This window comes from Eurypyga helias, unplaced genomic scaffold (assembly GCF_000690775.1).
Source record: "Eurypyga helias isolate BGI_N326 unplaced genomic scaffold, ASM69077v1 scaffold27322, whole genome shotgun sequence".
NCBI lineage: Eukaryota > Metazoa > Chordata > Aves > Eurypygiformes > Eurypygidae > Eurypyga > Eurypyga helias.
Window position 1 is genome coordinate 1 of NW_010235776.1, and position 27,993 is coordinate 27,993.

General features: G+C 43.2%; 1 protein-coding gene across 1 annotated transcript; it reads left to right on the forward strand.

The window, feature by feature from the left end:
- The first annotated feature begins 960 nt into the window (after window positions 1-960).
- TADA2A (transcriptional adaptor 2A) lies at window positions 961-25,358 on the forward strand. The gene is made up of 15 exons (XM_010146869.1): window positions 961-1,105; window positions 1,943-2,049; window positions 3,154-3,213; window positions 3,831-3,922; window positions 5,326-5,483; window positions 6,908-6,996; window positions 7,742-7,814; window positions 14,037-14,100; window positions 16,441-16,484; window positions 17,017-17,127; window positions 18,516-18,581; window positions 19,401-19,533; window positions 20,214-20,257; window positions 23,046-23,119; window positions 24,914-25,358. Exons 1-15 carry the CDS (start codon window positions 1,081-1,083, stop codon window positions 25,097-25,099), a joined length of 1,326 nt encoding a protein of 441 aa, XP_010145171.1. The 5' UTR covers window positions 961-1,080; the 3' UTR covers window positions 25,100-25,358.
- Window positions 25,359-27,993: the final 2,635 nt, after the last annotated feature.

The following is a 27,993-nucleotide window of genomic DNA, read 5'->3' on the forward strand; positions in this document are numbered from 1 at the left end:
AGTGAGATTTGGGGAGTGGGTTGTGTGGCGTAGGGAGTGGGGTCGGGGGAGTGCCCGGGGCTGTTGCAGGAATAGCCTGTGCTGCTGTGATGGTTCTGGCAGTGCGTCGGCAGTTGGTGGTGCACAGGTTCAAGCAGCCCTCTAGACGGCGCTGCTGTGGTTTGCAGCTCACCAGTGAGGTGAGTGCCCAGAGCAGTCTGTGTGCTGTCACTCATGCCCCAGGGTGGAAAGTCCAGCCTGGAAGTTGCTCTTGGTTTGCTGAGGATCCAAGCGGAGGTGCAGGGATGTGTAGCCAGAGTGGATGCAGCTCCCATCTGTATGGAGGGGCTGCGTGGCTTCAGTGGTGCCCTTGGACGCAGGACTGTGCCTCCTCATGTGGTGCATGGAGGAGAAGAGTCTAGAAAGCGAAACATGAATTTCAGTAATTGAGAAACCTGAGCCATTCCCAGCAAAAATACCTTGTAAAAGTGAGACATGTTGGAGATCCCACAGTGGAAGGCATCTCAATTCCCTGATGGTGAACAGCAGTGTAGAACCTCACTGTACAGGTGCTGGTGAATCAGACCTATTCATAGAAGCTGCCACACCGTCAACACTGAAAATATGGTTGACATGAGAATGGTAGATTTTTGCACTGCTGTGTCCATGCCACCACTAACCTGTTCATTCCCTTCCCAGTGCTTCTTGGAGGAGCAAAACACTTTCTTGCACAACAGCTGCTCATAACTCTCTGCTCAGCACATTCCCACTGAAAGCCTCAGTTCAGGATTGGCTTATATCCCCGCCACTTCACATCTCTCCTTAGGCTGTATCCTGTCTCTCCGCACTGGATTTCTTCTCATATGCAGAAAATGGACTCTCAGCATTGTCATGGTTCCTGTTACAAAGACTGCTGACAGCCCTTTTTCTTTTCTGTTCAGGGCATTCAGGGAGGATCTGATCTGCAAGGGCTTTGTGAGAGACGTCTGCAGGGAGAGAATACCCTTATTGGACTTACTGGTTGGGACAAGGCTTACACTACGGGGTTTTAGGCAAGACAGGGTTACTTAGAGGAGCCAAGAACACCGCCAAGGGAGAGGAATGGAGCGCCTGGCCTCCTTCAGTAGTAAGTACCATAAGATGACATTTGGAAAGTGTTTGCCGTTGTTTGAAGACATTAGCAGCCGTCTGGGCGAGGGAGAGAGAAAACTGGCAGTATTCGGTTCACAGAGTCACTTCTTTGATCAAATTCTCGAGCATGAGTACATGAATGATTCACTGTCAATCCAGGTCTTTTTTTTTCTATCTACTTTTTACACTTTGGCTAGTTCAAATCCATTTTCTTGGAAAAAATGGGGCTCATAACTTGACAGTCTATTTATTTTGACTACTTTGCAATGAACAAAATAAGAAAAACTTGCAGACCAGTGTTTCTTTTATTCCTTGTTCAGCAATCTGAGCAGAGTCTGAGGTTTGGATGGGTTACAGAACAATCTTGTTGATGCCTTTGCAACCACAGCAATACACTGTACGAGTCTGACCTGAGGTAGATGGGTGAGAGACTGTAGCTGTCTGTGCAGTATTCTCCACAAATAAGGCTGTGGGTCTGGTCTTCAGTGCAGAACAGGAGTGTGGGCATAGGGTCAAATCAGCCAGCTAGCACAGCTCCTGGCATCCTGCTGAGGTGTGCTAGGAGGCTGCTATAGAGGGCATTTTCCTTCAAGTCCATTGCACAAGTTCAAGTTTAGCCCTCAGTGTATCAGCTGTAGTGGGGATGCAGTGCCAACATCTCTCTTGCAACTAGCTGAACAAGGAACTTTTAACAGATATTTGGAGAAGCTGCAGTAGGAAAGAGGTTATATACAGTTGAGTTCGCTTAAACTTACTGGTCACGAGTGAATTTAGGTGACTGCAAAACCAATACCTTGTCTGTGTTGCATGAGATTTACTTTTGGCTTCACAGATGACCCTTTTGATAAGCCTCCATGCCGAGGTTGCTCTTCATACCTCACAGAGCCCTACGTTAAGTGTGCTGAGTGCGGGCCTCCTCCCTTCCTCCTGTGTTTGCAGGTGAGTGCAAGGATAAAAGCAAAGGCATTAATTTCTTTGAGAAAGTCATCAAAGGCTTGTCCAGTGCCAAGCTGTTCCATAAACACATTAATAACGGGTCTCTGTAAACTTGTATCAACACACTTATTTGCTCAGGGACAGGAAAATGACAAAGAAAATCTTGGAGGCTGAAGAATTGAGGCATGAGCAGCTGAAGGAGAACTTTGTGAAGGCAGCCAAAGCTACCTAAAGACATGCAGTCACCCTGACTGTTTAATAGAGCATGCCGCTGCATGTCTGGAGAGGTATCGTTTCTGGCATTTTTTATGGCACGGAAAAGAAAAGCCATCAAGAAGCACCCTTTCCGTGCCACCACATGTCGGTTTTTTCCTCCCAAATGAAAAAAAAAAATGGGAAAAGTTTGCAATGTTAATAATAATTGTTTGTGACCAGATAGAGTTCTTTTAAAAATTATGTGTGTGATCTGACAAGCACAGAAAGTACTGCTAGTTTTAATTACTAAATAAATAAATACATTTGCATTATTTATGATTAAAAAATGGCAGTGACCTCTAAAACTTAGCATTGTGCTCAGATATGTACAGAATACACAAAACGGTATTTTGGATATTGGCTATATTTCTGTTCATTTACCTGTACTTAAAAATACAGAAATTTAACTGTTGAAAAGAGCTGCAAACATGCTGGTCATTTTTAAACAGAGAACCAAGATTAAAGGGAAACTGTGTTTTCCATACTTAAGAAAAGCTCTGTGCTCTCCTCCTGGAACCATCCACTTTCAAACATATCACTGAGCTGCTTTCACCTGCCTAACTGCCATAAATACTTAACAGAAAAGTACGTAGATTCACAGGAGTTATGTCTTGCTGCAAAAGACCAAGGAAGAATCAAACACAGTTTTAACATAATTTTAACACAGATAGTTCTACCCTTTTATGTTTTTTTCTAAAATGTAATCAGATAAATTGAGTATCTTTTTCAGCTTATCATGAGGTCAGTTTTGGATACCCAGTGGTCAGAGAATAAAGGGAAAAAAGGGATCAGTTAAAATGTTTTCAGCGTAGAGGTGAGAGACTAACATAATGCTAATCTTCTGTTCTTCAGTGTTTCACACGGGGATTTGAATACAAGAAACATCAAAGCGATCATACTTATGAGATAATGGTAAATATTCCTTTTACTCAATCTTGAGCTTTCATACCTTCCCAGGAATTAAACCCGTGCTTATTAATATTACATTGAATAGTTAATTGGTACAATTCTTTGATCCAGATGTTGAGAACTAATAAGAAAAGAAAAAATCTTCCTTGAGAGCAAAGAAAAATGTCCACCTGGAACATTATGGAATAGTGGAGACATTTAAAGCTACATTTTTTTACTGTGCCTAGATAGCACAATGCATTTCACTAGACTTCCAGTTCTGTAACCATACGAATCAACTTCTGTTTCTCTGTTCTTGTTTTTTCTACCCCAAAATTACTCATTTTAAAAGCTTTCAGTAATTTTTATTGTGTTTTGTAGCATTACATTGTTGAATTGCAGCTGGTAGATACGTGTTACCATGTATTCAGGAGACTCGTAGCAACAAATTAGTTTTTATTGTAGTTGATGACCCAATGGAATAAATAATTCAACGATTATTTGATCAGGTTTCATGGGACAGAAGGTTTAAAGCTACCAGTGTTATATACTATGTTGCCCTGTGGTTTGGAACTTCTTTGTTCTTCATGTAGTGGATTATAGCAGAGGATCACAGTTTTTTTCTATTTTTTCTTCTCCAGACTTCAGATTTCCCTGTCTTGGATCCTAACTGGACAGCTCAAGAGGAAATGGCTCTTCTAGAAGCCGTGATGGACTGTGGATTTGGAAACTGGTGAGAATTTAGTGGTTCAGCCAACTTCAGTGAACGATGGGTAGTTTATCACTGGATTTTGCTGTTGAGTACATTAGTGCACATTGAATGTTCAGTGACTTACTGTGTGTGAGACACTAATTTAACAGCTAAAGTGGAAGACTGGGGTACCAGATACTATTTTTAAATCTGCTGTTAGATATATGAGGACATTGTTAAAGGCTTGTTGTGTGATGCAGGGCACCTCCAGTGAAAGATGAAGTTCCCTCAGTTTGCATTAAAGTCACCAGGTTCTGAAAGAGCTCAACGATTGCACAAGATTTTCTGTGCCTCAGTTTAGTCCTGTGTAAAAAATAACTACAAAATTTCTTACCTTGTGTAGTTTTGGTTTGATTATAGTTGACTAGGTAGGTATTGTTATTTTTGGAGGCTTCCTGCTTCTTTAGGGTTGAGCACTGGAAATACTTAATATTTTACATTATGTTCTGTTAATTTCTGTAGTTGCTACAGGATTTCTACGCATTTGTAAATAAAGGAGATCTGTAGTCATGAGTTATCTCTCCTCTTCATGAAAAAAATAGCTGTATTAAAAGCATGGAATTCCAGAATTCACTGAAACAGAACAGTGTGTTCTTATGTGTACATTGCTGTCCTAATTAAGACTGAAGACTGGTTGCAGTTTTGTCTGCAAGTATGCTGTCTAGTACACTTTGCCCTGCTTATCAATACAAGTAGTCTTAACTCTCTCCTTAAACACTTGACTTTATTCAGCCTTTACCAAATAAAGGAAAAACTGACTTTTCTTCCTGGAATCCCTTGTATCCAATTTTCAGTTTAACAAAAATTAAAATGATTGCTGCTGGTGGATTTTTGTTTTAAGACCTCGTCTTACACAGCCATTTTATTAAGACGAAATACTTCATGTTTCTAGTCAACCGCTTTTCCAAGAAAGTTTGGCAAAGATTTCTAGTACGTGTTTTGTACAACCATTTAAGTGTTTAAGAAAACCTGTTTATCATTGCTGCACGAAAGGGGAAACCTCTATCCAGTTAAAATCAAAAGAGAAACTTGAGAAGCAGAATGCAATTCCAGTCGTTGAATTTACCATTACCTGGAGTTAGTAAAATGTATAAAAAGCTCTAGCATGACAATACTAGATTTCAAGCATACCAAAGATTTGGTACAGCCAGGGCGTTTGCATTACTCATGCCCACCAAAAAAGTGCTCCCTAGCACTGTATCAAACGTGTAAGTATTGGCTCAGTGTTGGCACACAAAATGTGAATTCAGCCATCATCACAGAGAGTTCTCTGCAGACAGCCTGATAATATCTTGTCCAAAATTATCTTTTCCCACTGGAGAAAGAAAAAAACGCTCCACATTTCTGTGTTCTTCATACTAAGCCTTCCCTTCTCCCCACTTCAGGCAGGACGTAGCCAACCAGATGTGTACAAAATCCAAGGAAGAGTGTGAGAAACACTATATGAAACACTTTATCAACAATCCCTTGTTTGCATCTACATTACTGAACCTGAAGCAGGCGGAGGAGGCACAGCACAACGAAACAGCCATTCCTTTCCACCGTGAGTATCCCCCGCCCGCTAGCACATGCAGGGAGCTTCCCCGCAAGGACTCTGCTCTTCCAAAACTGGTATGGGCAGCCTTTGGAGAAAGGCATGCACTGCACGTGCAGTTTGCTTTCATTCCCAAAAGGAGAGCTTGTCCTCATGGCTGACTTGAGTAATGCTAGTACTAGGGTTTTCTTCACACTGTATTAAATCATTGGGGCATCAAATAAACAAGGCGGCCAGCTCAGCGGGAAAAGGGAGGGAACAGGGTGTTGTGATACAAACATCAGGTTCTCAAAACCAGAAGTTCCTACACAGCCAGTGGAAATGGTCATTCACAGAAATCACCACAGCAAAAGCCTGGCTGTGCATATTCATTTAAAGGACAAGCCACCTGAAAGCTGCTTCGCATGTGGCACAGTATAACAGTATAACCTTCATGGTAAGTCCCAGTGTGACTTCTCACCCCCATGCTTGGGGTGGGTGTTTGCCTTGTCCGGACCCTGCGAAGCAATGTTCACTGCGAAGGGTTTTCTACCTTCAGAACATTTCATCTGATTATCCACTGGATACCAAGCCTAACTGATGTGGTTTGTTATAAAATCATTCCCTTTTAGCTATGTTGATTCACACCTCCTGCTTTAAAATGACCTTCTAAAAAGTATATATTAATTTTCAGCAATTTAACAAATTTTCAGTTTTCCTTAAATTTCCTTAATCTTTAGAATTCCCCCAGTCTAGCAACTGTTCCATTATAAAGCTCCCCAGAATGGCCAGAATTGCATGGAATCTGGGGGTTTAAATTTCACGATAAAGTGGTTAGGGGTAAAGCAGTAGGAACAGGACAATTTTGGTTCTGTCCCTGGCTATCATGGATTTTTTTATATGTCCTGGGCCAAGACAAATTCTCCGTGCCTCAGCTTGCTTTATGTGTAGTTTGGGACTTGCAATGCTTCGCTCCTTCACTGGAGTGTTGTGAGCCTTAGTCCATCGTTGTCTGTAAAACACTGAGCTCCTCAGCTGTAAAGATTCAGAGCTGTGTAGCTTTAACTGCCGCCCCTGTAAATGGCAGACTTAACACCCCTCTTGCTATTGACTAAAAGAACTTGCACGCTGAGACCAAGTGATCTGCGGAGGTTTACTGGGGGGGCGAGGGGGATGCTGGGCTCTTAAATGTAGAGTTTACATTTTACAGCCTATTTATTGCTTTGAATTGCCGTGTTTGACTTTCCTGAATACTAAGAAGATCCCAGATTACTGCATTTTTCTCTGAATGAACTTGGGTGTTTTTCTGACTATAACGCTGAATGAAAGCCCAATAAGGGTGTTTTTCTCCAACGAATTATTCCCACTTTTCCTGCAAAAGAAACACCTATTTACAGATAGTTAAAAAAAGACCCCAAGTCTTACACAACAACTGAAAAACTTTATTTTTTTAGCTGCTGATGATCCCCCACGGCCTACTTTCGATTCCTTGCTCTCCAGGGATATGGCTGGGTACATGCCAGCGAGAGCTGACTTTGTTGAGGTAAGACTCAGTGCAAGATCAGCAAATGCACACTTGTTTGCCCCTTCCTATGGGTATTTACTCTTCATATAAAAACCATGAGAATAGAGGACAGGACAGAGTGATTAAACTGAGGATTTAATTACAGAGATGGCGCTGCAGGCCTGCAAAGCTGCTCACAGGCAATCGGAGCGGCTGGCGTTGTGTGTGCAGGCTGTAAGGCATGCTGCTACCACCAGATGTCCAGTAAGGAATGGCCCTTATGTAAGCAAACTAGATGTTGTGAATTAGATGCTTAGCAAAAGGGGTCAGCTTGGGCATGCTTCTATTTCATGTGCCTTGGAGAAGCACACAGGAGCCTGATCCAGAGATCACTTGAAAGACCTGCGTTGTTTTCAGTGTTTTTAGCTGTGGACCCAGGGCCCCGATTCCTAAACTCCTGTACATGAAGTCATGAATTCAACCATACAGGGGCTTGTTGTTTTCGTTCATTTAAGAAGAATTTCCACCACAGTGTGGGAGTCATGGAGATTACCTGGTTAATTCTCATTATCCTATCACAGCATCCTGTTCCAGTTCCAACCATGGGGGTACATATTACATATTCCCTAGTTAAAGCTCCCCTGTGATGTATGTTGCTCGAGGGTGGAACCTTGTACAACTATGTATGAGTAACTTTCTCTGTTCTCACTGCTTCTACGTGTACTGAAACTTGATGCCAGGTTTCATGCTAGTTAGTAACAATTTATTAATCACCTCTGAACAGGAGTTTGACAACTACGCTGAATGGGATTTGAGAGATATTGATTTTGTAGAAGATGATTCAGACATTTTGCATGGTAAGTTCCATATTTTTGTACATTGTCTGAAAACAATGTTTCAGAGTGCCTACAAGCATTTCATTGGGTCTCTTTTTCTCTACAGGCTTTTTATAAAGTGAACATACATTTTTAATGGTCTCACTTTTGTGTGCTGGGATTTAAACACTGGTGTTTCTATGGTCCTCACTTTCAAATCTCTTTTAAAAGCTCTTAATCAACTGAAGTACAAATGGCTTTTATATACAGAATAATGCACTTCACTCACTACTGAAATGTAGCCAGTTGTAAAGTACAACATGAGAGATCAAATAGTTCCCACCAGTAGCAGGCATCTCTTTAGGAGAGACACGAATGATGTTTTATTCAGAATAAACTCTAGAGAAAAGTTTAGCTAAGTAGAAGCAAATTATCTGAGATAGCAGGTTGTCTGGAAACAGGTAGCCATACATCAGTGTTGAATAAACAGACCTACTGGCCTGTTAAAAAAACCAGAAACATAAATGCCTTGACATTACTTCCCTTCCCTGCCTGGAAGATATTTTTTCCATCTGCATGTTTGTGAGCATCATAGCAAGGCACAGCTTCTGTTCTGAGGCAGAAAGAGGAACACTTTCTTCTCTGTTGCTAATACCCCTTCCCCCTACTACATCTGGTTTCTTAGAAGATCTGTCACTTATTCTAACCCCTGGAGTTTAGGAAATATGGTGTCAGGACAAATACTAATACAGGCAGCAAGGAGGTATGTAGCTTAAGACTGGGTGCAACATGTTGAAACCGTTCTGCTCTTGAAGTTGTGTGGTTTTTCATGTGTTAAACGTGCACGCTGAATTATGGTAGCGTTTGCTGTATGGGACAACACTTTTTTATTGTGAAGAGGATGGTTGCTGTACAAGTCCAATTACTGCTACTGAGTGACTGGAGCTGCCTTAATAATACCAAATAACAGGAATTATTACAATGATGTTTTAATCCACAGAGAAGATCATACTTTTCCCCATATTTACAAGTACATATAGTGTTTAAAAGTGCTGTGTTTATGCTTCAGAGTTCTCCCATCTGTGTCAGGCAGTTCTAAGCCTTAGCATCCCTTGGAGACAGACAAATCCTGTTAGGTACAGACAGTCTTTCCAAACTTAAAAAATCAGTTTGAAATTTAGCACTGTACACACAGCTTTAAGGAATGCAAACTCCCTTGGCTCAAAAAAGGTTATGAGGATCATATATCAGCCTCGCTTCCCTTTCGTTTACTGAGAAGGGTACTGGCTTATGGACATGTTACAGATTCATCATGCCATCTCTCTACGGTTTCTTTTTATTACTAATAAAAGATAACATTTTCTTGCTTCCACATTCTATTCTGAGTCCTGGTAAACTGAAAAAGCAAAATAATCTCATAGTTCTGTTCATTAATTAGTAGCTTAATACACATTCAAGCTGGTTTACCAGCACTGTCTCCCATAGCCCCCACACCTGTCTTCCTCCCACTGCACAGTTCAGCCATTCAGAGATCTCCTACCAGCCTCCTGTTTAAGGTGTCGGTCTGAATGCAAAATCAGCTTTCCTCATCACTTCCAAACATCATAAAGCTATGCAGGGTCAGAGCCTTTGGTCTGTCTAGCTCAGTGTACTGTTAGTACCCCATAGCAGGTGCACAGGAGAAGAATGTAACAAAAGGCAAGTGTAGGCAGATGCTTTTTTTGGTGTATCTTCCATGTTTCTTGCAGTGATGAGTTTAGAGACTTCTTGAGCCATGGGTTGTGTTCAGACCATCTTGACCAAAGGACCATGAACTTAGCTAACTACTGTTAGAACTATATATATTTGTACTTTTGCTCCCTTAACATCCTGTAGCAGAGAGTTCCACAATTGAGTTAGGAGTCCTACAATTTAATTATGTGATGAGTGAAAAAATACTTCCTTCTCTCTGTCAAATCTTTTGCCTGATAATTTCATTGGATGTTCTCTAGTCCATTCTTCAGTTGCCTTCAGTATTTAGTATAGGATGTCAGGCATTTGTCCTGTGAAAACTGTTTGGCAGAGGTTATGGAGTGTGACCAACTATATTTTCGATCTCTTAGCTCATGGACTCTGGCAGCTTCCTTCCCACAGCTGTCCTAGATCTGCCCACGTGAGAGAGAATGTCTCTAAAAAATGAAGTCCCAGGATCTTGCCAGCTGTTTTTCTTCTACATGAGACATCTTGGGGAGAGAAGGAACTAGATTCTAATAGAAACTTTGGAATTACATCTTTTCCTTCTCCAAGTTAATACAAAAAAGAAAGGAGCCACATCCTTTTAAAGATCTCAGATGCTGACTTTGCTCGATTGCTTGAGAACGGCTTGTGTAACCTAAGAGTAGGATGGCATGCTGTAGAAAATGGCTCAACGTTTGGATCTGAGGGCAGGGACAGGCATTTGGATGGTTTAAGAAACCTTTGTACTCTTTCTAGGTAATGGGCAGAGAAGGTTGGGAGGCAGCACCAGAGGCCCTGATGCTTGTGATCTCTCCCAGGGGTGACTGTCCCACCACTTCCAGGCAGCAGCTCTAACGTTCCTCTTACACCAGCCCTGCCCACTGGCAAACTTCTCACACTAGGTCTACAGAAACATCCTTGAGAAGCAGCTCTGTGGCCATCTTCCACACCTGCTTGAGACACGTTTTTGCTGGCCAAACAGCAAACTTAAAAGATAAGGATGTAAACCAGGGGTTTAACATATTTTATAGCCCAGAGAAGCCCAGTGGGTCTTGCAGCATAGATTAAGTATCAGGTTGGTGTGAAATACCTCAGTTTGTTTTCCTGCCATATATTAAACCTCACTGGGTTAAAGATTAATATTTGAAAACTATTATATTCCATTTTCTGAAAGTCACTCAAGCCATACCCTGAGAATTCACCAGCCAGAATAGTTTCTATGGTCTCTCTTTTGTTTCACAAGTCACAGATCAGTGCTGCAGTGTCTGGCCTGCACGTTAACACGGGAGTATTTGATGCTTTCACTGGAACAGAGTTCCTCCTTCTTCCCTTGCTTCCAAATTGCTCTGTTTTTCTTAAAATCTGGTAAAAATAATTTTATTAAAAGTTCTAGATCTAAACTACTTGACCTCTGTTTCCTGATACTGTTGCATTTTCCTTGTTGTATTTTCGTGTGTCACACTAAACAAGTTTCTCAGTATTTCCACAAGAAAGAAGAATGCAATTTAATATAAAGTGGAAAAACCCCAGGCAGCCTTGTTCGGGGAACACAGAAACCTCTACCTGCTGACTCACCAGCACGTCCCACCACACAGGGGGTCATAGATACTGTTCAGTCACTTCGTGTTATTAGGGAGATGGTAGAAATCTCTCATATTTTGGTTAACTTACTGAACTGTTAACTTTTATTCAGTACTTGCAGTATAATAAGTGCATGAAAATATTTATTGCCATTAAACAAAAATATAATGGGCAGATCAAAAGAAACAACTAGTTACAAATCTAATTCAGCCCAGAGTGCTTGAATATTTAATGAATTGCAAGTTGTCATCAGACTGAATTAAAACATTAGTGATTTGTCTTTTTTTGGCTTTTTTCTCCCCTTTCCTCCTCATGTCAATGATTTTTACTCCTAACACTGGGGAATAATTGCTGAAACCGCAGGCGTAGAAGTGAGTGGAACTAGACTGCGACTCTGGCTGCACAGTAGTGAAATTCCATTTTAGTAGATACAAGGCAGGCAATGTCTTTGTAAATATTACATGATGTTTTTTCTTTTGTGGAAGTTCCTGATACAGTCTGAAGGCAGATATTTGTTTGCTAAGGTTCTGCTTTCCTCTAGGGAGGGTGAATTGGGATTGTAGCCATAAAGTTTGTACCAACCAAGGCACACACTGGATACACAGCCTGTTTACTTTGATTAGTTTGCATTCTTCCCATTATTTGGGTCTTGCATGCCAAAGAGAGGTTAGCTAGTGTGAAACAAAGGTCTCACTCATTAGTGTTCAAAAAAAAGGGTTTGCAGACCAAATGAGGCTGAAGAGAAATGAAAAGCAAAAAACTTGTTTTGGACACACTCTTGAGAAACCAAAATATTTGGATTTTTTTGGAATGGAGAAAGGAGCCTTGAATTTCTGCCTGTCGCTACATCCTTCAAAGCTGCTCTGACCAGCTCAAAGAACCTTATCATTTCCCAAAATGGACACTCCGAACATGATGTCAGCTTGGATTATTTTAAGTTACCAGTACAAACGACTGCCTCCCGAGTATAATCTATGGAGAAAAGCACAGGCAAATCATTTTAATTCGTACAGTATCTCTTTTCTCATTCCAATGCAGCATGTAACAGTATAGTGGTCCGAGTTATTCACGCATTCCAGATTTTGTAATCGGCCGTTCCTGTGTGAATATGTCTATTAGAAACAAAAATCCCTCCAAAAGTTCATGTGGCAGCAAATACCAATTTTTCTGTAAGCAGAAGCTCCATTTTTTTCCCTTTCATTTGTTCTCATGAATGTTTCTTCCCCTCCCCAGCTGATCATAATTTCTTTCAGAATATTGTGCACTCAGGTGAAAACATCCAAATGCAACGGTTATAGGTGCATAATTACTTGCGATATTTATAGAGATTCTCCAATGCAATTTGTGCATGTACTTATTAAGTTCTGCCCACACAAGCCTCAGAAAATAACACGTTAGCTTAGCTTGCAGAGGGTTTAAAGATATAAAAATATTTTTTGTAAGTTGGCACAGATTCCAACACTTAGTAATATATTTCATTCATGTTTAACTTCCTGCATTTCCCAATTTCTTGTCCCCACATTTGAGAAAGAAGGAGAGTTTTCTACCCGTGTTTGTTCTTACATTAGAAAACTTAAACACCTCTTTCTGAAAATACATGATGATTCTTGAACACTCTGGTTTTGCAAAAAGAAGTAAGAATTTTGTACCATCCCTGCTATCCCCGTGATTAACATCGGATCCATTCTGTATAGATGTTTTTGCTAATACAGGCTCAGCCAAGTGAAACTCAGAACTGTTGTCTCCTGAGCTAACACAACCAGCCTTTGGGCTTTAGCTATCCCTGTTTGTCAGAAATTTTATTACCCAGAGGACGGCACAGATGAATTGCCTAGACGCTAGGGCCTTCCTGGTCTTTACATATCAATATATATTTTTAAATAGACACATAACCAGACTTCTTTCTTAATTGCACTATTAATTATTTATTGGCGAGTGCAATCAATAAACTGCCGGTATCGGTTTTGTTCCTCTTGCAGCTACAGAGCGGGGAGTGGATTCTGGGTGCTGTCACGCTTGGCCCACCCCTGTGTACATGGCACAGTGGGCTGAAAGGGGACGTGCTCTTGCTTCGTTTCTAGGAGCTCCATGTTGTCTCTACTGACTGGAAACCCACTGACAAGTCTTAAGCTGCTTCCTTCTGAGAGCATATTGAAATGATTAGCATAAAGGAAAAAAGCCAACTCTATGCTTATTTAATGACCTAAAATTTTGCATTATTTAACAGAATAAGCAAAGGGAAGGTGACAGGTGTCTCCTTATCTTTTGCTTTCAAGAATTTACCAAAAAAAAATTTATTAACCTAATAGCTACAGGAAAAAGAAGCTGGAGGATCTCTGAGTGGATCAGCCACGCTGCAGACAGATTTGATTTTGAAAAGGATATGATTTCTAATGAACATGGCTTTTTCCTGGGCTTCTTCACATTGTTCTGAACTATTCTCTTTGTTCTTCTGGCAGACTGATAAGTTAGAAGTTAACAAGCTGAAATCTTGTAGATTTTTTAAGAACTATAGCAAAGGCTACTTTGAATCTTTACGCTTCAGAACTACGTCCTTCTGTTTTTTGGAGTTCCTTATTCTGTGCAAAGAAGCCTTTGTCCAAAGATGATACCTCAGCTCCTTAAATCTGATACATTTGCTTTTCAGGAGAAGGAATATTTAACAATTGCATGTACATGCTAATAGTAAAACACTCCAAGAAGAAAGAGGAAAGGCGTTCTCAGGATCTACCCAGGTTTACATCTACAGGCAGTAATGTATTTGGAAAAAGTAAGCAAAAGAAAGCTTCTGCAGGTAGCACATATAGTCTGCAGGTTAGCCTCTAGTGAGTTTGTGTCCCTGTAAAATTGCCACAGGATGTTTAAAACAGCAAAGTACAGTGACCATTTCAGTCTTCCATCAACATAAAGACTTGAAAATTAGTGATCACTTATGTATTCTGTAATCTTTTTTTTATTATTTTGCAGCTCTGAAGATTGCAGTTGTAGATATCTATCATTCCAGGTTAAAGGAAAGACAGAGAAGAAAAAAGTGAGTTTTCAAGAAATAACTGTGTTCTTTTGTTTCATTACCATGTTTTGGTGCCTGGTGTTGTCCTAATACTGAACACAATTGATTTCCTATAGCATCCTTCCAGACAATTCCCATGCGTGGAGACCTTCTGCTATGAGATTTGTATGACAGGTTTCATCTTGGATGTGCGGTTCTCCTTCTGAGCTCAGATTAAGATCGGGCACATGGCTGTGCCATGGTACCAGCCCAGAAAACAGACTAACAGATTCTGATACTTCTTTGTACACATGGATGACAAAGGACCTCTACACACCATAACTCTCCTTTGAACTTAGAAAACAAGTGATTAATTGTGAAAAGCCCATTTTTCAGTCCTCTTTAGTGCATGAAAGTTGTCTACACAGTGCTCTTCATATCCCAGATTATTATATTTATATCCCAGATCCAGTTATACATAACTAACTAAGCTTCTGGCACACCGGAGGAGATCAAGTGGCCACTACAAGGGCCAGTAGTGACAGGACAAGGGGTAACGGGTTTAAATTGAAAGTGGGGAGGTTTAGATTAGATATCAGGAAGAAATTCTTCCCGCAGGGGCTGGGGAGGCACTGGGACAGGTTGCCCAGAGCAGCTGTGGATGCCCCATCCCTGGAAGTGTCTGAGGCCAGGCTGGATGAGGCTTGGAGCAACCTGGTCTAGTGGAAGGTGTCCCTGCCCATGGCAGGGGGTTGGAACAAGATGGGCTTTAATGTCCCTTCCAGCCCAAACCATTCTGTGACTCTATGATTCTATGATTTTGCAGAATGAGAAACAGAAATACTATCTGGGAAACTGGTCACAGCTCCAGGGCTAGGAGGAGACGAATCTTTGTTCTTTTTGTTCCCTATATAATGCTGATGGACTGCAGACAATTATTTTCTACTTTAGGGAAAAAAAAAATCTACCAGTCTGTGACTGATTGCAAGATCCCCATTTTCTCCATAGGAATGTTTGCATCATTATTTTTAATTCTTAGTGGTCCAAAAGTTAGTTTCCCACAATGCGTAATGAAGACAGCTATATTGCTGATGTGAGTTTGAATAATTTATTCAGTTCATTTGACAGCTTTTTAGAATGACTCAGTCTATTCATTAAATTCAATTTTATTATAGTTTTCAAATACTTTGTTCAGTAGTTAAAATTATATCTTGCTGTATTACTCCCTGCTGGAAGAATTAGTAATTTGGAGTAAGATTCCTCCATTCCTTCTCCTCATAGTACACCATAGTTCTGCTGAGTGAAGGTGGCAGTTGATGTGTACTGACCTGGTTCTTTGTAATTCATAAATAAAAAATATTTATGGGGTATAATTTCCATTAGGATAAATCATGTCATACTGAAAGAAAGTGCCAGAAGCCTCAGCTACAGAACTCAGATTGGTGTCCATTTTTGTAAAGTTTCTACAGCAGGATGGGACAAAAATCTGGAAAATGCCATAAAAATGCTCATGCCACTCTCAGAAAGGCTTCTCTACACAGGACAGGAATATTTTTTTCTACATACTAAGGAAAATACAGTGGATTTTGTAGAGCAAATTCCAACCTGACCTTGACAAGCTCAACTTCGTAGTAACTCTTAAAATTTGCAGAAGTCATGTGTTTACTGAATCGCCACATAGCAATGACCACATGACATTTGCTGAAACCTGTGACAAATGTATTTGTCATGCACTTGTAAATATCTCACCTGCCTTTTTACTCTGCTCATTTCCCTGATCCTGTCAGGAGCATTTCAAACTTAGGAGTTACCTAAATCATTTTCCTCTTTTTAAAATCTAGGCTGTCATGGTGTGCTGGTTTTGGCTGGGATAAATTTAATTTTCTTCATAGTAGCTAGTCTCAGGCTAAACCACCAAACATGGAAAAATTCCTTTATCCTGCTCCCAGCGGTGAAATTTACAGTCCACCTCTCCCCCTTGCTCTAGCACAAGGACGTTTGTCTGTCTCTGAAGCTGGTAATGATGCTTCATGAGACATTCCTTTACCTCTGCTTTTGGAAGGACAAGTTACAAGACACTGTAGATGCAAAATCTCTGCCTAAAGAAGCAATTTCAAACCTTTAAGGCAATTGTAGCTTCCTTTGTGCTTAGTACTGTCAGAGTTGGACTAATACACACCCCTATCCAAAATTTACCCTGCTTAAAGCCGTGCTGCATCACTACGTCATGTTTCTCAGCTCAAGGGTTATGGACATTTCATATGTGTTTACTTTTAGACCCCTCTGATGGTCTAAATCAAAGTTTCTTCTGAGGCCTTTCTATTTTTGATGTAATACAACAGTTAATGCCTTTTATTAATACCATTTTGCTCTCAATTACAGAATTATAAGAGATCATGGCCTAATCAACCTCAGAAAATTTCAGAGTGAGTATCAGGTGTAACTGCTTCACTTTAAAGTGGCCTCTATTTGGGAAGCAAAACTTTGAATGTTCACTGTTTCCAGCACACCAGTGTGGGTTATGTATACTGGACTGTATTCAGATGGTCTGAATTCCAGCAGATTTCCTGCCCTGACTGTTTCAAACCATCTGGTACTCCCAGCTCAGTGTTTTAGTTACTGCCTCAAGTTGCTCTTCAGAAGCATTTTGGGCTTCACTGAGTAGGGAGAGGGGTGGAGGTGAAATCTAGGCCTTTTAAGTGCATCTCACTATTCTAAGAAATGATCAAAAATTTAAATATCATCCTTTATGCTTTTAGAATTTTAAGGGCTGTATAATTTGGTTGCTTTTTACTCAGCAGTTTGTAGTTGTGACACCAAATTGGCCAAGAAGTGTACCAAATCTGGATCTTTGGGCAGCTGACAGAAGCTGGTTGTCGCTTCAGGTTCCACTGAATTTGTTTTCTTCTCACAGTAGGAGTGATAAAGTATGTCACTTTTTCCCCCCTTCCCAACTAGTTTTGGAAAGGCGATATCCAAAGGAGGTTCAAGACCTTTATGAAACAATGCGACGATTTGCACGAATTCTCGGACCGGTGGAGCATGACAAGTTCATTGAAAGCCACGCATGTAAGTACCTTGAGGATTTTAGCATATATGTTCTTCAATAGGCATAATGAGAGGTTGCATCATCTACAATTGTTCCTAAACATATACCACTCCTGGAGGGCAGGATGTTGGTTTTCTCCTCCTCCCCCATCTACCTGCCTTAGAAAAACAAATATATTTGTGGTTTGATACATTAAATGAGCAGCAAGTGGGTGTTTTCCACTAAACTGTCTCTGAGTTCTTTGTTTCATTTCTCAGTCGACTGAACATGCTGGTCATGTGTTAGAAGTAGTATTTTCTTATCAAAAGACCACTGTTCATTTACTCTGACTATCACTGAAAGAACAAAATCCCTAAAATTTATGTCTGTATTGAGCAATTGGGAGCTGGCAGCAAATTGTGAATTCTTTGAAAGATACATGTTGAACATGGTACGTGTACATAGTTATTTAGAACAGCTGTCATTATGTCCCTTACCTTAAAGGGAGAGGCATTGTTCCATCACCGAATCATCTTGAGGCTTTATGCATAATCATAGTATGCATTTAGTCAAATTCCAGGGCGAGTCATCACATCCTGCTTAATTCTGTGACTTACACTGGGAAAATTGTTGCTCGCTAGAAGGAACAAGGCATTTAAACAGTTGTGACTCTATCTGCAGGACACCCTGTGTGAAATACCAAAAGTACGATCCTCAAAATCATGAGTCCCACATGTGAGTGCTAGTCCTGGAACCCAGTTTTGTTGTTGCAGCGACGGCGAGGCCCTCGAGTTAACCTGACAGTCAAGTACACACACTGTGCACATCTTCCAAGTAGTATGAGTAAACAAATTCGAGACGAGTGAACTTGCTCACTGTAAAACTACGCAGCGCCTGGCAGCCAGCTGATAAAAGCTATAGGCAGTAAATACCTCTTGAGGAAAATAAACACGGGTATTGAATCTTACTGGCTGCAGAAAGAGAGTTATCTGCCAGGAAAAAATCTGGAATGTCCAGCTATGAAAATCGTAGTTCAAAGACAATATTAGAGCTATAAGGAGCCTGGATGGAGTAGTTTTTCAAACCTATTGAAATGCCTTCCAGAAATCCTGCGTTATTGTTATGTGCCTTGTCTGGGGCATGGCAAAAGGACTATCAAAGCGTGAGGATAAAGTAACTTTTCTGAGCACACAAATGCTAGAAACCAGCTTAAATCAGCGAGGAAGGAGTGTTAGTACACAGTGAGCTTGCGATCTGATACAGACTCGCGCAGAGGTTCACCCTGTCTGTGGTTCTGTGGGCTCTATAGCCGAACTGCGTAGACAGGTAAGAAATAGCGATGTTCTTGCACAGCACAGTTCACTGCCACCCCCACTGACCCACATTTGTTTTTCGGATTTCCCTCCTGCTTACTCTTGGACTAAAACAGTGGAATTTGAGCTGCGAAGGGAGATCAAGCGACTACAGGAATACAGAGCAGCAACCAGTTTCTGTAGTAAGTACCTGATGCATTATTCAGCCCATTCCCATTCATCAAGGTGTGCAGCGATGATTTTACAACACTTAGGATGTGTTGAATAAGACGACACTTATTTCTGAAAGGCATTTGCCTAGCTCTGTAACTGAACAAGGCTTTAGCAATAATACTTGGGTCCAGCCGTGCTTTCTTAAAGCTAGTCTGAGCCATCGGCTTGGAGAACGCGCTGTCTCATTATTCAGCCCATTCCCATTCATCAAGGTGTGCAGCGATGATTTTACAACACTTAGGATGTGTTGAATAAGACGACACTTATTTCTGAAAGGCATTTGCCTAGCTCTGTAACTGAACAAGGCTTTAGCAATAATACTTGGGTCCAGCCGTGCTTTCTTAAAGCTAGTCTGAGCCATCGGCTTGGAGAACGCGCTGTCTAGCAGCGCTCTGCTTTAGTCACCGCTCTACAAAAGATCCAGACAAAAAAATGCCGTGGCACGGTGGTCTGCAGTGCATTCTCTCTGGATGCTTTCACTGGCTGTCAACAAGTGTGATATCTGGAGAGGGGCCTAAGACCTCCACATAAGTGAAACGGCCTGTTTTATCTTGGAATTGGAGCATGGAAGCCTTTTTTGTTTTGTTTTGGCCTGAAATTAATGGGGGGAGGGGTGCAGGGCGGAATCTAATACCTTCCCATGCCAAATAGTTGTCATGAAGGAGAACAGCCAAGTCTGGTCCAGAGCTCGACCACAGCTTCTCTCACTTCCCTCCTGAAGTTGAAAAGCAACCGCCTGAAGATTCTGACTGAGGCGGCTGGTGACATGCGGTGTCTCTTTGCCATAGGTGCCAGAACGTACGATCACCTCAAGAAGACGAGAGATGAGGAGCGCCTAAAGCGCACTATGCTTTCGGAAGTCCTGCAGTACATCCAGGACAGCAGCGCCTGCCAGCAGTGGCTCAGTCGACAGGCCGATATGTACGGTTGCAGTAAGACTCTGCATTTTACACACCTGGGCTTCTGTCAGCTGCATCAAACACAGTTCTCTCTGTGATAATAACAAAGGCATTCCCAATTTATTTCAGTGGGAACAGTCTGCAAAATTCAGAAGAGCAGGAAGCTGGGGATAACAGCAGTAGTGCTTGTTAAAGTACAGGCATGGGCTCAGAATCTCAGTTTTCTGTATCTTGTATTTCAGGAACTTAACTGCTGTTAATAAAGTCATGGAGGGAAATTAGGTCTTTATGCATATTAATGAGGGCACAGATGACACTTGAAATGGTTTAGATGATTTTAGATGTAGCAGCATTATTAATGTGTAGTCACCTTGCACAAGCACTTTGATTTAAGGAGCAAGCTGCAGTGCAAAGGAAATGCATCCTGTATACTACGTGGTCAGAGAAGATTATCTGGAATTTCCCCAATCAGTCCACTGAATTTTTAATTGTGTGCCCCACCCCCACCCTTTTTTTTTTTAAACAGGTCATCAATCTAGGAGTGCTAAATATTTAGAAATCCTGTTGACTTTAGATCAGGGCCTGGCTTATGCATGTTGAACTGTATAGTTATTAAAAGTTGGGGAAGAAGTAATTTCAGAGCAATATATGCAGTTATTAAAAAAAACTTGAAAGCAATTTGAAAATTTCCTTTCTTTTCAGTGATTCTGGCCTGAGTCCCACGGTACCAGTTCCTTCAAATTCAGGTAACTGTTAGATGATGGTCTGTGATAAAATGTTGTTCTGAGAGCCAGCTGGAGAGTGACTCTTTTGCTTCCGTGCAAAAGCATCAGTCCTCAAGCCTCATGGTGAAGCACTGCACAAGTCAGCATTACCTCAATTAGCAACTTATGCCACGTGCAAATCCTGTAGGGGTTTTTGCTGAATTTCTAGATTTTTCTGGCTACAAATGGAAAACCCATCCTAAAGCTACATTAACAAGGCAGGAAAGAAAAGAATCTTCACATGAAAACAAAGTTTTATCTTTAAGAGATAAGCTAACCCAGTGTTTCAGTGAAGCTGTGTAGCACACACCATAGCAGCATGACCTGACAGAAAGCAGATTTGGGAGGGCAGAACACCAAAACCCAGTTGCCTGTGATGCAGGCAGTGGTTGCAGCATCAAGCACTCCCGCCTGACAGAATGACGATACAGGTTGTCTATGCAACTTCAGTTTACCTTTTCTATGAATATGCTTTTATATTCTTTAATTCTGTAATCACAAATTACGGGTTTTTCCACCAAGAGGATCCATACTTCTCTCCAGGCTGAGTAGGGGCAGATTCAGGGGTCAGTCGAGGCCCTTGTGAACAAGACATCCATAAATCCCATCTCATTTACTGAGGTCACAGGACAACATGCAATGAATGAGACTCGGATAAAGTTTTACTATAAGGCTGTTAAATGTCCCCAGGGAAAACTGGCTTCTAGCTCCGCCTCTACATCTAGTTTTTATATGGATGATGATAAACCACTTGACCCAAATTTCTCTGAGGTGAACACTGAGTCTGTATGTTCTGCCAGGAGTCCTGGAAGCTTGGGTCAGGATACCAAGAAATTAGTCATTGCAGTATGCACTATGTTTTAAACATACTTGGTGATTGCTAAGAAATGGTGTTTTGGAGAGGAAATAGCATTGTGTATCTCAGGCTGGGCATCCAGTGTCACTGAAATGGGGACAGTATCCCCTCAGCTGAAGAGTGACATTAATTTTTTGTCAAGTATGTTCAGTGTCCAGTGAAGAAGAGCCCAGGAGAACGTGAATGGTTTTGCCTCTGGAACTCAGATAGCATGCAGTGTCTACAACCAGTATCACATGTTGAACAAAACCCAAACAAAACACCACGTAGTTGGCAATTAAGCAAACATCCTGCATACTGAATAAGGCAAGGATACTGTGGAAAGACTGCCACGTGGCTATAATTAAAGGCTGCATCATACTGAATATACAGTAGAGCAAATTAATGTTGTTTAACTTGTAGATTCTGAGATCTTGACTTTGCAGCCGTAATATGTTTTCTTTAATGTAGTTTGTGTTATTTCCTAGGTTTGTAAAAAAGTAAAACCAAATTCTGTCCCGTCTCAACATAGCATGCTTGTTCTAGGCTATAGGAGGAGGGAGCAGTGATGGGAAATAACTTCATCTACACCTACCAGAGACTCACTACTCCAGCTTCTTTCTAGGCCTTTAGTTCTCCCTCTGGTCAGGCTTCCTTCACCCAGACAGGCTCCCATCTGTCTCCTGCAGACAGGAAAAATCCATGGAGAGACTCCCAGTCCCAGAGGTAGGACCTGGACAGGGCAGGGTCTGGAGCAGTGGCCAGCCCAGTCCTTTGGAAAAAAGGAGCTGTGGGTTTTCCAGGATCTCCTGCCTTTGCCAAATTTGGGAAGTCTCTCCAGGGACAGAGGCACCTATCTCTGACAGTGCCAAATGTGCAATCCACAGCACAGGGACAACAGACTTTCTCAAAATGTAAATAAATTACCCTTTGTTATTTTTTCTGTGCTCTGGGAGTTAAAAAAAAAGAATGCTATTGGAAAGAAAACCACAACCTGCAAGCAGACAGCCTTTGTGAGAGTTTAAGCTTCAGTTAAAGTTCACCAAATTTACGTACAACAGTGAAAGTGAGAACCATGTAATATTTCTTTCAGTACCATTTATCGTAACAGATGAAAATAAACCCACAAACTGCATTTGATTTACAATATTTCAAGAGGTAACGGGTTTAAATTGAAAGACAGGAAATTTAGATTAGATATCAGGAAGAAGTTCTTCATGGAGAGGGTGGGGAGGCACTGGGACAGGTTGCCCAGAGAAGCTGTGGATGCCCCATCCCTGGAAGTGTCCAAGGCCAGGCTGGATGAGGCTTGGAGCAACCTGGTCTAGTGGAAGGTGTCCCTGCCCATGGCAGGGGGGTTGGAACTAGATGATCTTTAAGGTCCCTCCCAACCCAAACTATTCTATGATTTCATCATATTTAAAGGCATTTAAAGAAAACTCTGCTTCATGAAGTTGTCAGTAATACTGGAGAGATTGGGTGCTGATCACACCACTAAATGATCTCAGCAGCCTCGCAGGGTAGTGGCTTCACACCTGCAGGGACTTAGTCCTGCGTACCGGCCACCCCCGGGCACACCCTCCACGCACAACTGTCCTCCCTGACCCTGGCTGGAAGAGTCGGTTTAGTCAGGAGGAACAGCCCAGTTTGACAGAAAACTTGCCTTCCGGTTCCTCGCAAAAGGCAGCGAGCCGGGGCTGACAGTGTGAGAGCCTGCGCCAAGTGCTCACAGTGCTCAGCTGTGGGTTGCAAAATCACACCTTTTACCAAATCAGCGCAGGTTTTGAGTTCAGCCCTAAGTAACCCTGTCTGTAACTGGGATCGTAGTGGGTTAACTTCCCGGGGATTGACGTGCCTCTGTGATGATACACCTAAGGAACAGCCACCGCCAAACTGCTCCGAGTTCTTCAGTGTTCTCCTTTCTTGTCTCCGCAGGTAGACGGAGTGCCCCTCCACTGAACCTCACCGGTCTCCCAGGGACGGAGAAACTTAATGAGAAGGAGAAGGAGGTGAGGAAAGGAAGGGAAAGATAATCTGTGTAAAAATTCGTCTTTGCGGTGCAGGGTGCTCGCACCATCTGTCTCAGGTGCTGCGAGTATCACCTCAGCTACACTCCCCGACTACTCTTTCCTGCTCACAATAATCATTCAGGTTTTCAGTTAGATTCTTAATTTCACTCACTGCACTGTACGCACAGTGTGGCTGCAGCAAATTAGCCTCTTCAGCAAAGAAAGGTGCAGCGTGCTAAGGTGCTGTTGTAAACATCCTGAGCCTGACGTCCTCTCTTCCTCTGTTGAGAGGCTGGGGTGAGCAGAAGGGTTATTTTTTCCTAGTGAACGTTGCTTCTAAAACTGGCAGTGGATTTTTTCAAGGGCTTCACTGGAGAGATCACCGAACCTGAATAGCAAAGCTCTGTCTGTATCACCGATACCTCACAACCAAACCTCAACCAGCTGTGGTTGGGTTTTCACTCACACTGGTGTGAACCACGGAGGTGATCCCACTGTACTGCTCTTTCCATGGTCTTGGCACACTTCTGCTTTCTACCCCCAGCTTTCTGTGTGCACCTGTGGCAGGATGGAATCTGCCTTTCCTTAAGTCACGGGCTGTTGGCTCGGCCTGCTGCAGTCCCGTAGGGAGTGCTCTTGCATGGTCACCTAGAGCAGTCAGAGGCACAGGAAGGATCAGAGCAGACAGAAACAGGACCACAACCCCAGCGGCAACCCCCAGGAGAGGTAAACGATGCAGCAAGGGGCTCAGTTGCTTCTCCAGCCCAGCATGGGCCTGTCCTCTAATCCAGTGCAAGGCAGCGCTGGGGAACTATTGAAATCAAAGCTGTATTGTTTAATAGAAGCCATCATCTGCTCTTAGGTTGCCCACAAGGCAGATGTCAGTGTATGTGAAATGCAGGTGTATTTCAGACTTCTCCCCTGCGTGGAAGCTGCTTCCCCTTCACTGGAGACAGCAGCACTGAAAATGGGATCATAGATTCACCATGGAACACGGCATGTCTGGCCCCACTCAGAGTATAAATAATTGTGGCTAGGACATCAGTGTACATGGGGAATCTGATTTCCTCGTCAGCTGAGACATCAAGTCTGAGTTCCTCTGAATTCTGCAATTTCCTATCAGTGAGGAACAATCCTTAAGGCTTTCCTTATTAAAAGGAGGAGACAGACAGTATCTCCAGCGGAAGTAATACAGTGCACCGCCTGGAAGGCGGCTGGTATTGGCGAGCGTTGCAGCCCGAGAGCAGAGCGCAGGGGCTTTTGAAAGCAATTCCTTTTACTGAACTTCCAAACACATAATGCCCTCCCTGCACCGCTTCCATCCTAGACTTCCGGAGGGGGCAGGCCTTGTGTGCGTAGCTGCTTTTGTAGAAAGGTATTAAAGACTTAGTCTGCAGGGGATTAATAGACAGATGCCCTCCCTGGCTCTCCTCCAGCATGCTGAATTGCTGGTTGCAAGTCTCTTTGGCATGTGTACTTCCCTTGGTTTGCAAAGAACAACGCCCACACAGGACACACTCATAGTTACGCTCCCGCGAGCCCAGAGCTTGCTTTCATCCTCCTAGTTTGTTTTTTAGTTAGGAATGTTGTTGGATGCAGCAGCCAGCAAGCTCCTCCCTCCCTACCTGTGGATAGGAACAGCTCATAAGGTGATTACTGTTTGCCTCCCCCATACAAAAAAACCCACATTTTAAATGTTTTCAGAAAAACACAATGTTACTCCCCCAACAGGGATCGCAGAATGGAAGAGCTGACAAGTGTTAGTGGTTATTAACTTCACCTTTTGTCTTCCAGCTCTGTCAGATGGTGAGGTTGGTCCCCGGAGCCTATTTAGAATACAAAGCTGCTTTAGTGAACGAGTGTAACAAACAAGGAGGCCTGAGACTGGCGCAGGCGAGAGCACTCATCAAGATCGACGTGAACAAAACCAGGAAAATCTATGACTTCCTTATCAGGGAAGGGTACATCACAAAAGCCTGAGGACAGATATCAGGGCTTTGGCTGGAGCAGACAGGCTGGAGAAGCTTTGAAGTCACTTTGACAGCCTGAAAGATTTGCACAGTGGTGAATGAAGGACATTACCCTTTGCTTAAAATCTTTTGGGGCTTTTTTTGTAAAAGGAAGTGGGGAGCTTTGTTAAATTGTATGAATACTGACATTTCTTTGTCTGGTTTCCTTTTGACTCTGCTGTTTAACACTGCTGTTGTCAGAATGGTGCTGCCACGTAGCGCTGGGCAGAATCACATGCTATATAAGCTAATCTTAGATGTGAACGGGCATTCACGTCTAACACCTCTTGTAGCTACAGAGAGAACCGGGGTGCTTCTGTTCCCACACTGACACAGAATGCGGACAGAGGAGCAGCACGGTGCAAGAGTCACACTTCCGACTTGCTGTGAGTACAGGTGTAGAGCTATGCAGTCCCCTCCCTCCTCGTACGCCTTCCCGAAGCAGTGTCAGCTTCCAGAGGAGATAGCACATGCCAGCGGGTGTAAAAATAGAGCTTGCAGCGGTCCAGCCTCTTTAATTTAATTGTGACAGAGGATGGGAAGGACATTGCCGCGAAGCTCCTCAACAGTTGGTACTTTTGTGTGGTATTAGCCCATATCACAGCATGAAAGCTCGGTACGAACCAATAAGCTTCCTCTGCTCGCTACTTGATTTGTGATTGTCAAGTTATATCTAATCCCTGAGTTTAAGCCTTCGTTGCTCTGGCTCGTTGGAAAGGCTGGATGTCACACCCAGAGCAGCCCCGTTAATGTCGGAACATAAACGAAGAGCTGCTCAGTACCCCAGCGTTCTCTCAAAGCGAAGAAGCGAAGAGCAGGACAAACTGCCCAGAGCACACGCTTCAGCCCTTCCCACCCTCCTGTTCGCAGGACCTCCTTCTCTCAGCTTACCCCATGAGCGATGACGTACGCCGCTCACCAAAGCGAGGACGAGGCGCAGCAAGTGGCCACAGACGCGCAACGCCCTGTCGCATCAGTTCATCCCTCCTGCGCCTTCAGCACAAAACGGCTGTGTTTGCAGGGGCAGCCGGGGGATGAAGGTGGTTCTTTTGTGCTACACAGCGAAGCCTTCGTCAAACACCTTCCATTGCTAAGGGATAAACGCTGCAACAGTGTCCCGTAAGTAACCTAACCGTCAAGGCAGCTGGGTTGTTGGGTGCTCCCAGCTTTGGGATCTCACATGGAAAAGCCTAACTGACCTATACTGGTACCTGTTTAAAAGGAGTTGAGGTTTGGGATTGGGTTTTTTTCTCCCCAAGAGCAAACCTGCATACCTGAGGTGTCACTGAATGTGAACTGTTTTGGTTTGTAATAAAATGACTTGAAATGATCTTAAACTTGCATTCCTGGCCTCCGAGTGAGACTGTAAAGGTCACACGACTGCCTGTATCTATCTCCCATCAGCTTCTCATCATCAGAGAGAAGAGATAAACACCCAACAGTGGCTGCACGGATGTGACCACTAAAGGACCTAAAAGTGTTACTGGTTAAAGAAAAGAAGCAGTAATAAACTGCTTTGAGACCCCCCCTGGAGTGCTGCGTCCAGCTGTGGAGCCCACAACATCAGAAGGATATAGACCGGCTGGAGCGTGTCCAGAGGAGGCCACGGAGATGCTCCGAGGGCTGGAGCCCCTCTGCCATGGGGACAGGCTGGGAGAGTTGGGCTTGTTCAGCCTGGAGAAGAGAAGGCTCCGGGGAGACCTTATAGCACCTTCCAGTGCCTGGGGGGGCTACAAAGAAGCTGGGGGGGACTTTTTACAAGGGCCTGTAGTGACAGGCCAAGGGGTAATGGGTTTAAATTGAAAGTGGGGAGGTTTCGATTAGATATCAGGAAGAAATTCTTCCCAGAGAGGGTGGGGAGGCACTGGGACAGGTTGCCCAGAGCAGCTGTGGATGCCCCATCCCTGGAAGTGTCCAAGGCCAGGCTGGATGAGGCTTGGAGCAACCTGGTCTAGTGGAAGGTGTCCCTGCCCATGGCAGGGGGGTTGGAATTGGATGGGCTTTAAGGGCCATTTCAACCCAAACCTGTCTCTGATTCTATGAAACTAGCAGTTGAAGAATAAATCTGTAGAAATTGAGACTGTATAGATTTAGAATGCCAAGGGAAGGGACAAAGTGAGCTGTAAAACCTTGGGAATGCTTTTCCCAGTTGTCTTTAAACAGCCAAGCTGCCTTTCCTCTTGCCCACTCTCCTGTGCCGTGGCTGGTACTGACAAGCTGTGGGTGAGCCAACTACCCCACTACCTGCTGTGACCGTCCCGAGATCAGCGACATCCCCACCCAGCAAACTTAGTGACGTTCCTTTGCCCCAGAACTACCCAAATCTGAGCTGTTGCCAAACCCTTAGTTGGGCAGTGCTAAATAATTTGTCCATCTGGAAAATGTCAGGGAGAAAAGATCTCTGGAAAGGTGAGAACTGCCATCCTTCAGCCAGCCAGGAGGGGAACCAGAAGGAGACTTTTCCAAGAGTGCGCGAGGCAGCGGGGAAGCGGGGCTGGGATGCATCCCTCGAACAGCATCAAAGTACAGAAAGAAGAGGTTTTCCCCTTCCATGGGGCATCTCCCAAGCAGGGACGGTAACAGCCTTCTGTGCCAGGGTCAGCGCCTCTGCTGCTCCTGTCAGCTTTAGTGGCCAGGCTCTAGCACAACATCCTGTTGCGCTGCAGAAAAGCCAGAGAGGTCACATCAGGAAAAGGCTTTGAGGTTAAAAGGCTCCATCTGTGCCTGCGCCGGGCCCGGGGGCAAGGTGGGGACCAGAGACTGGGGGGAGGCTGGCCAGTGCCCTGGCCACTGCTGTGCACACCCCACCGAGGCACGACCGCCCCACTGCTGCTTGAGCGACCGGTCACACATCGGCGGCAGGGC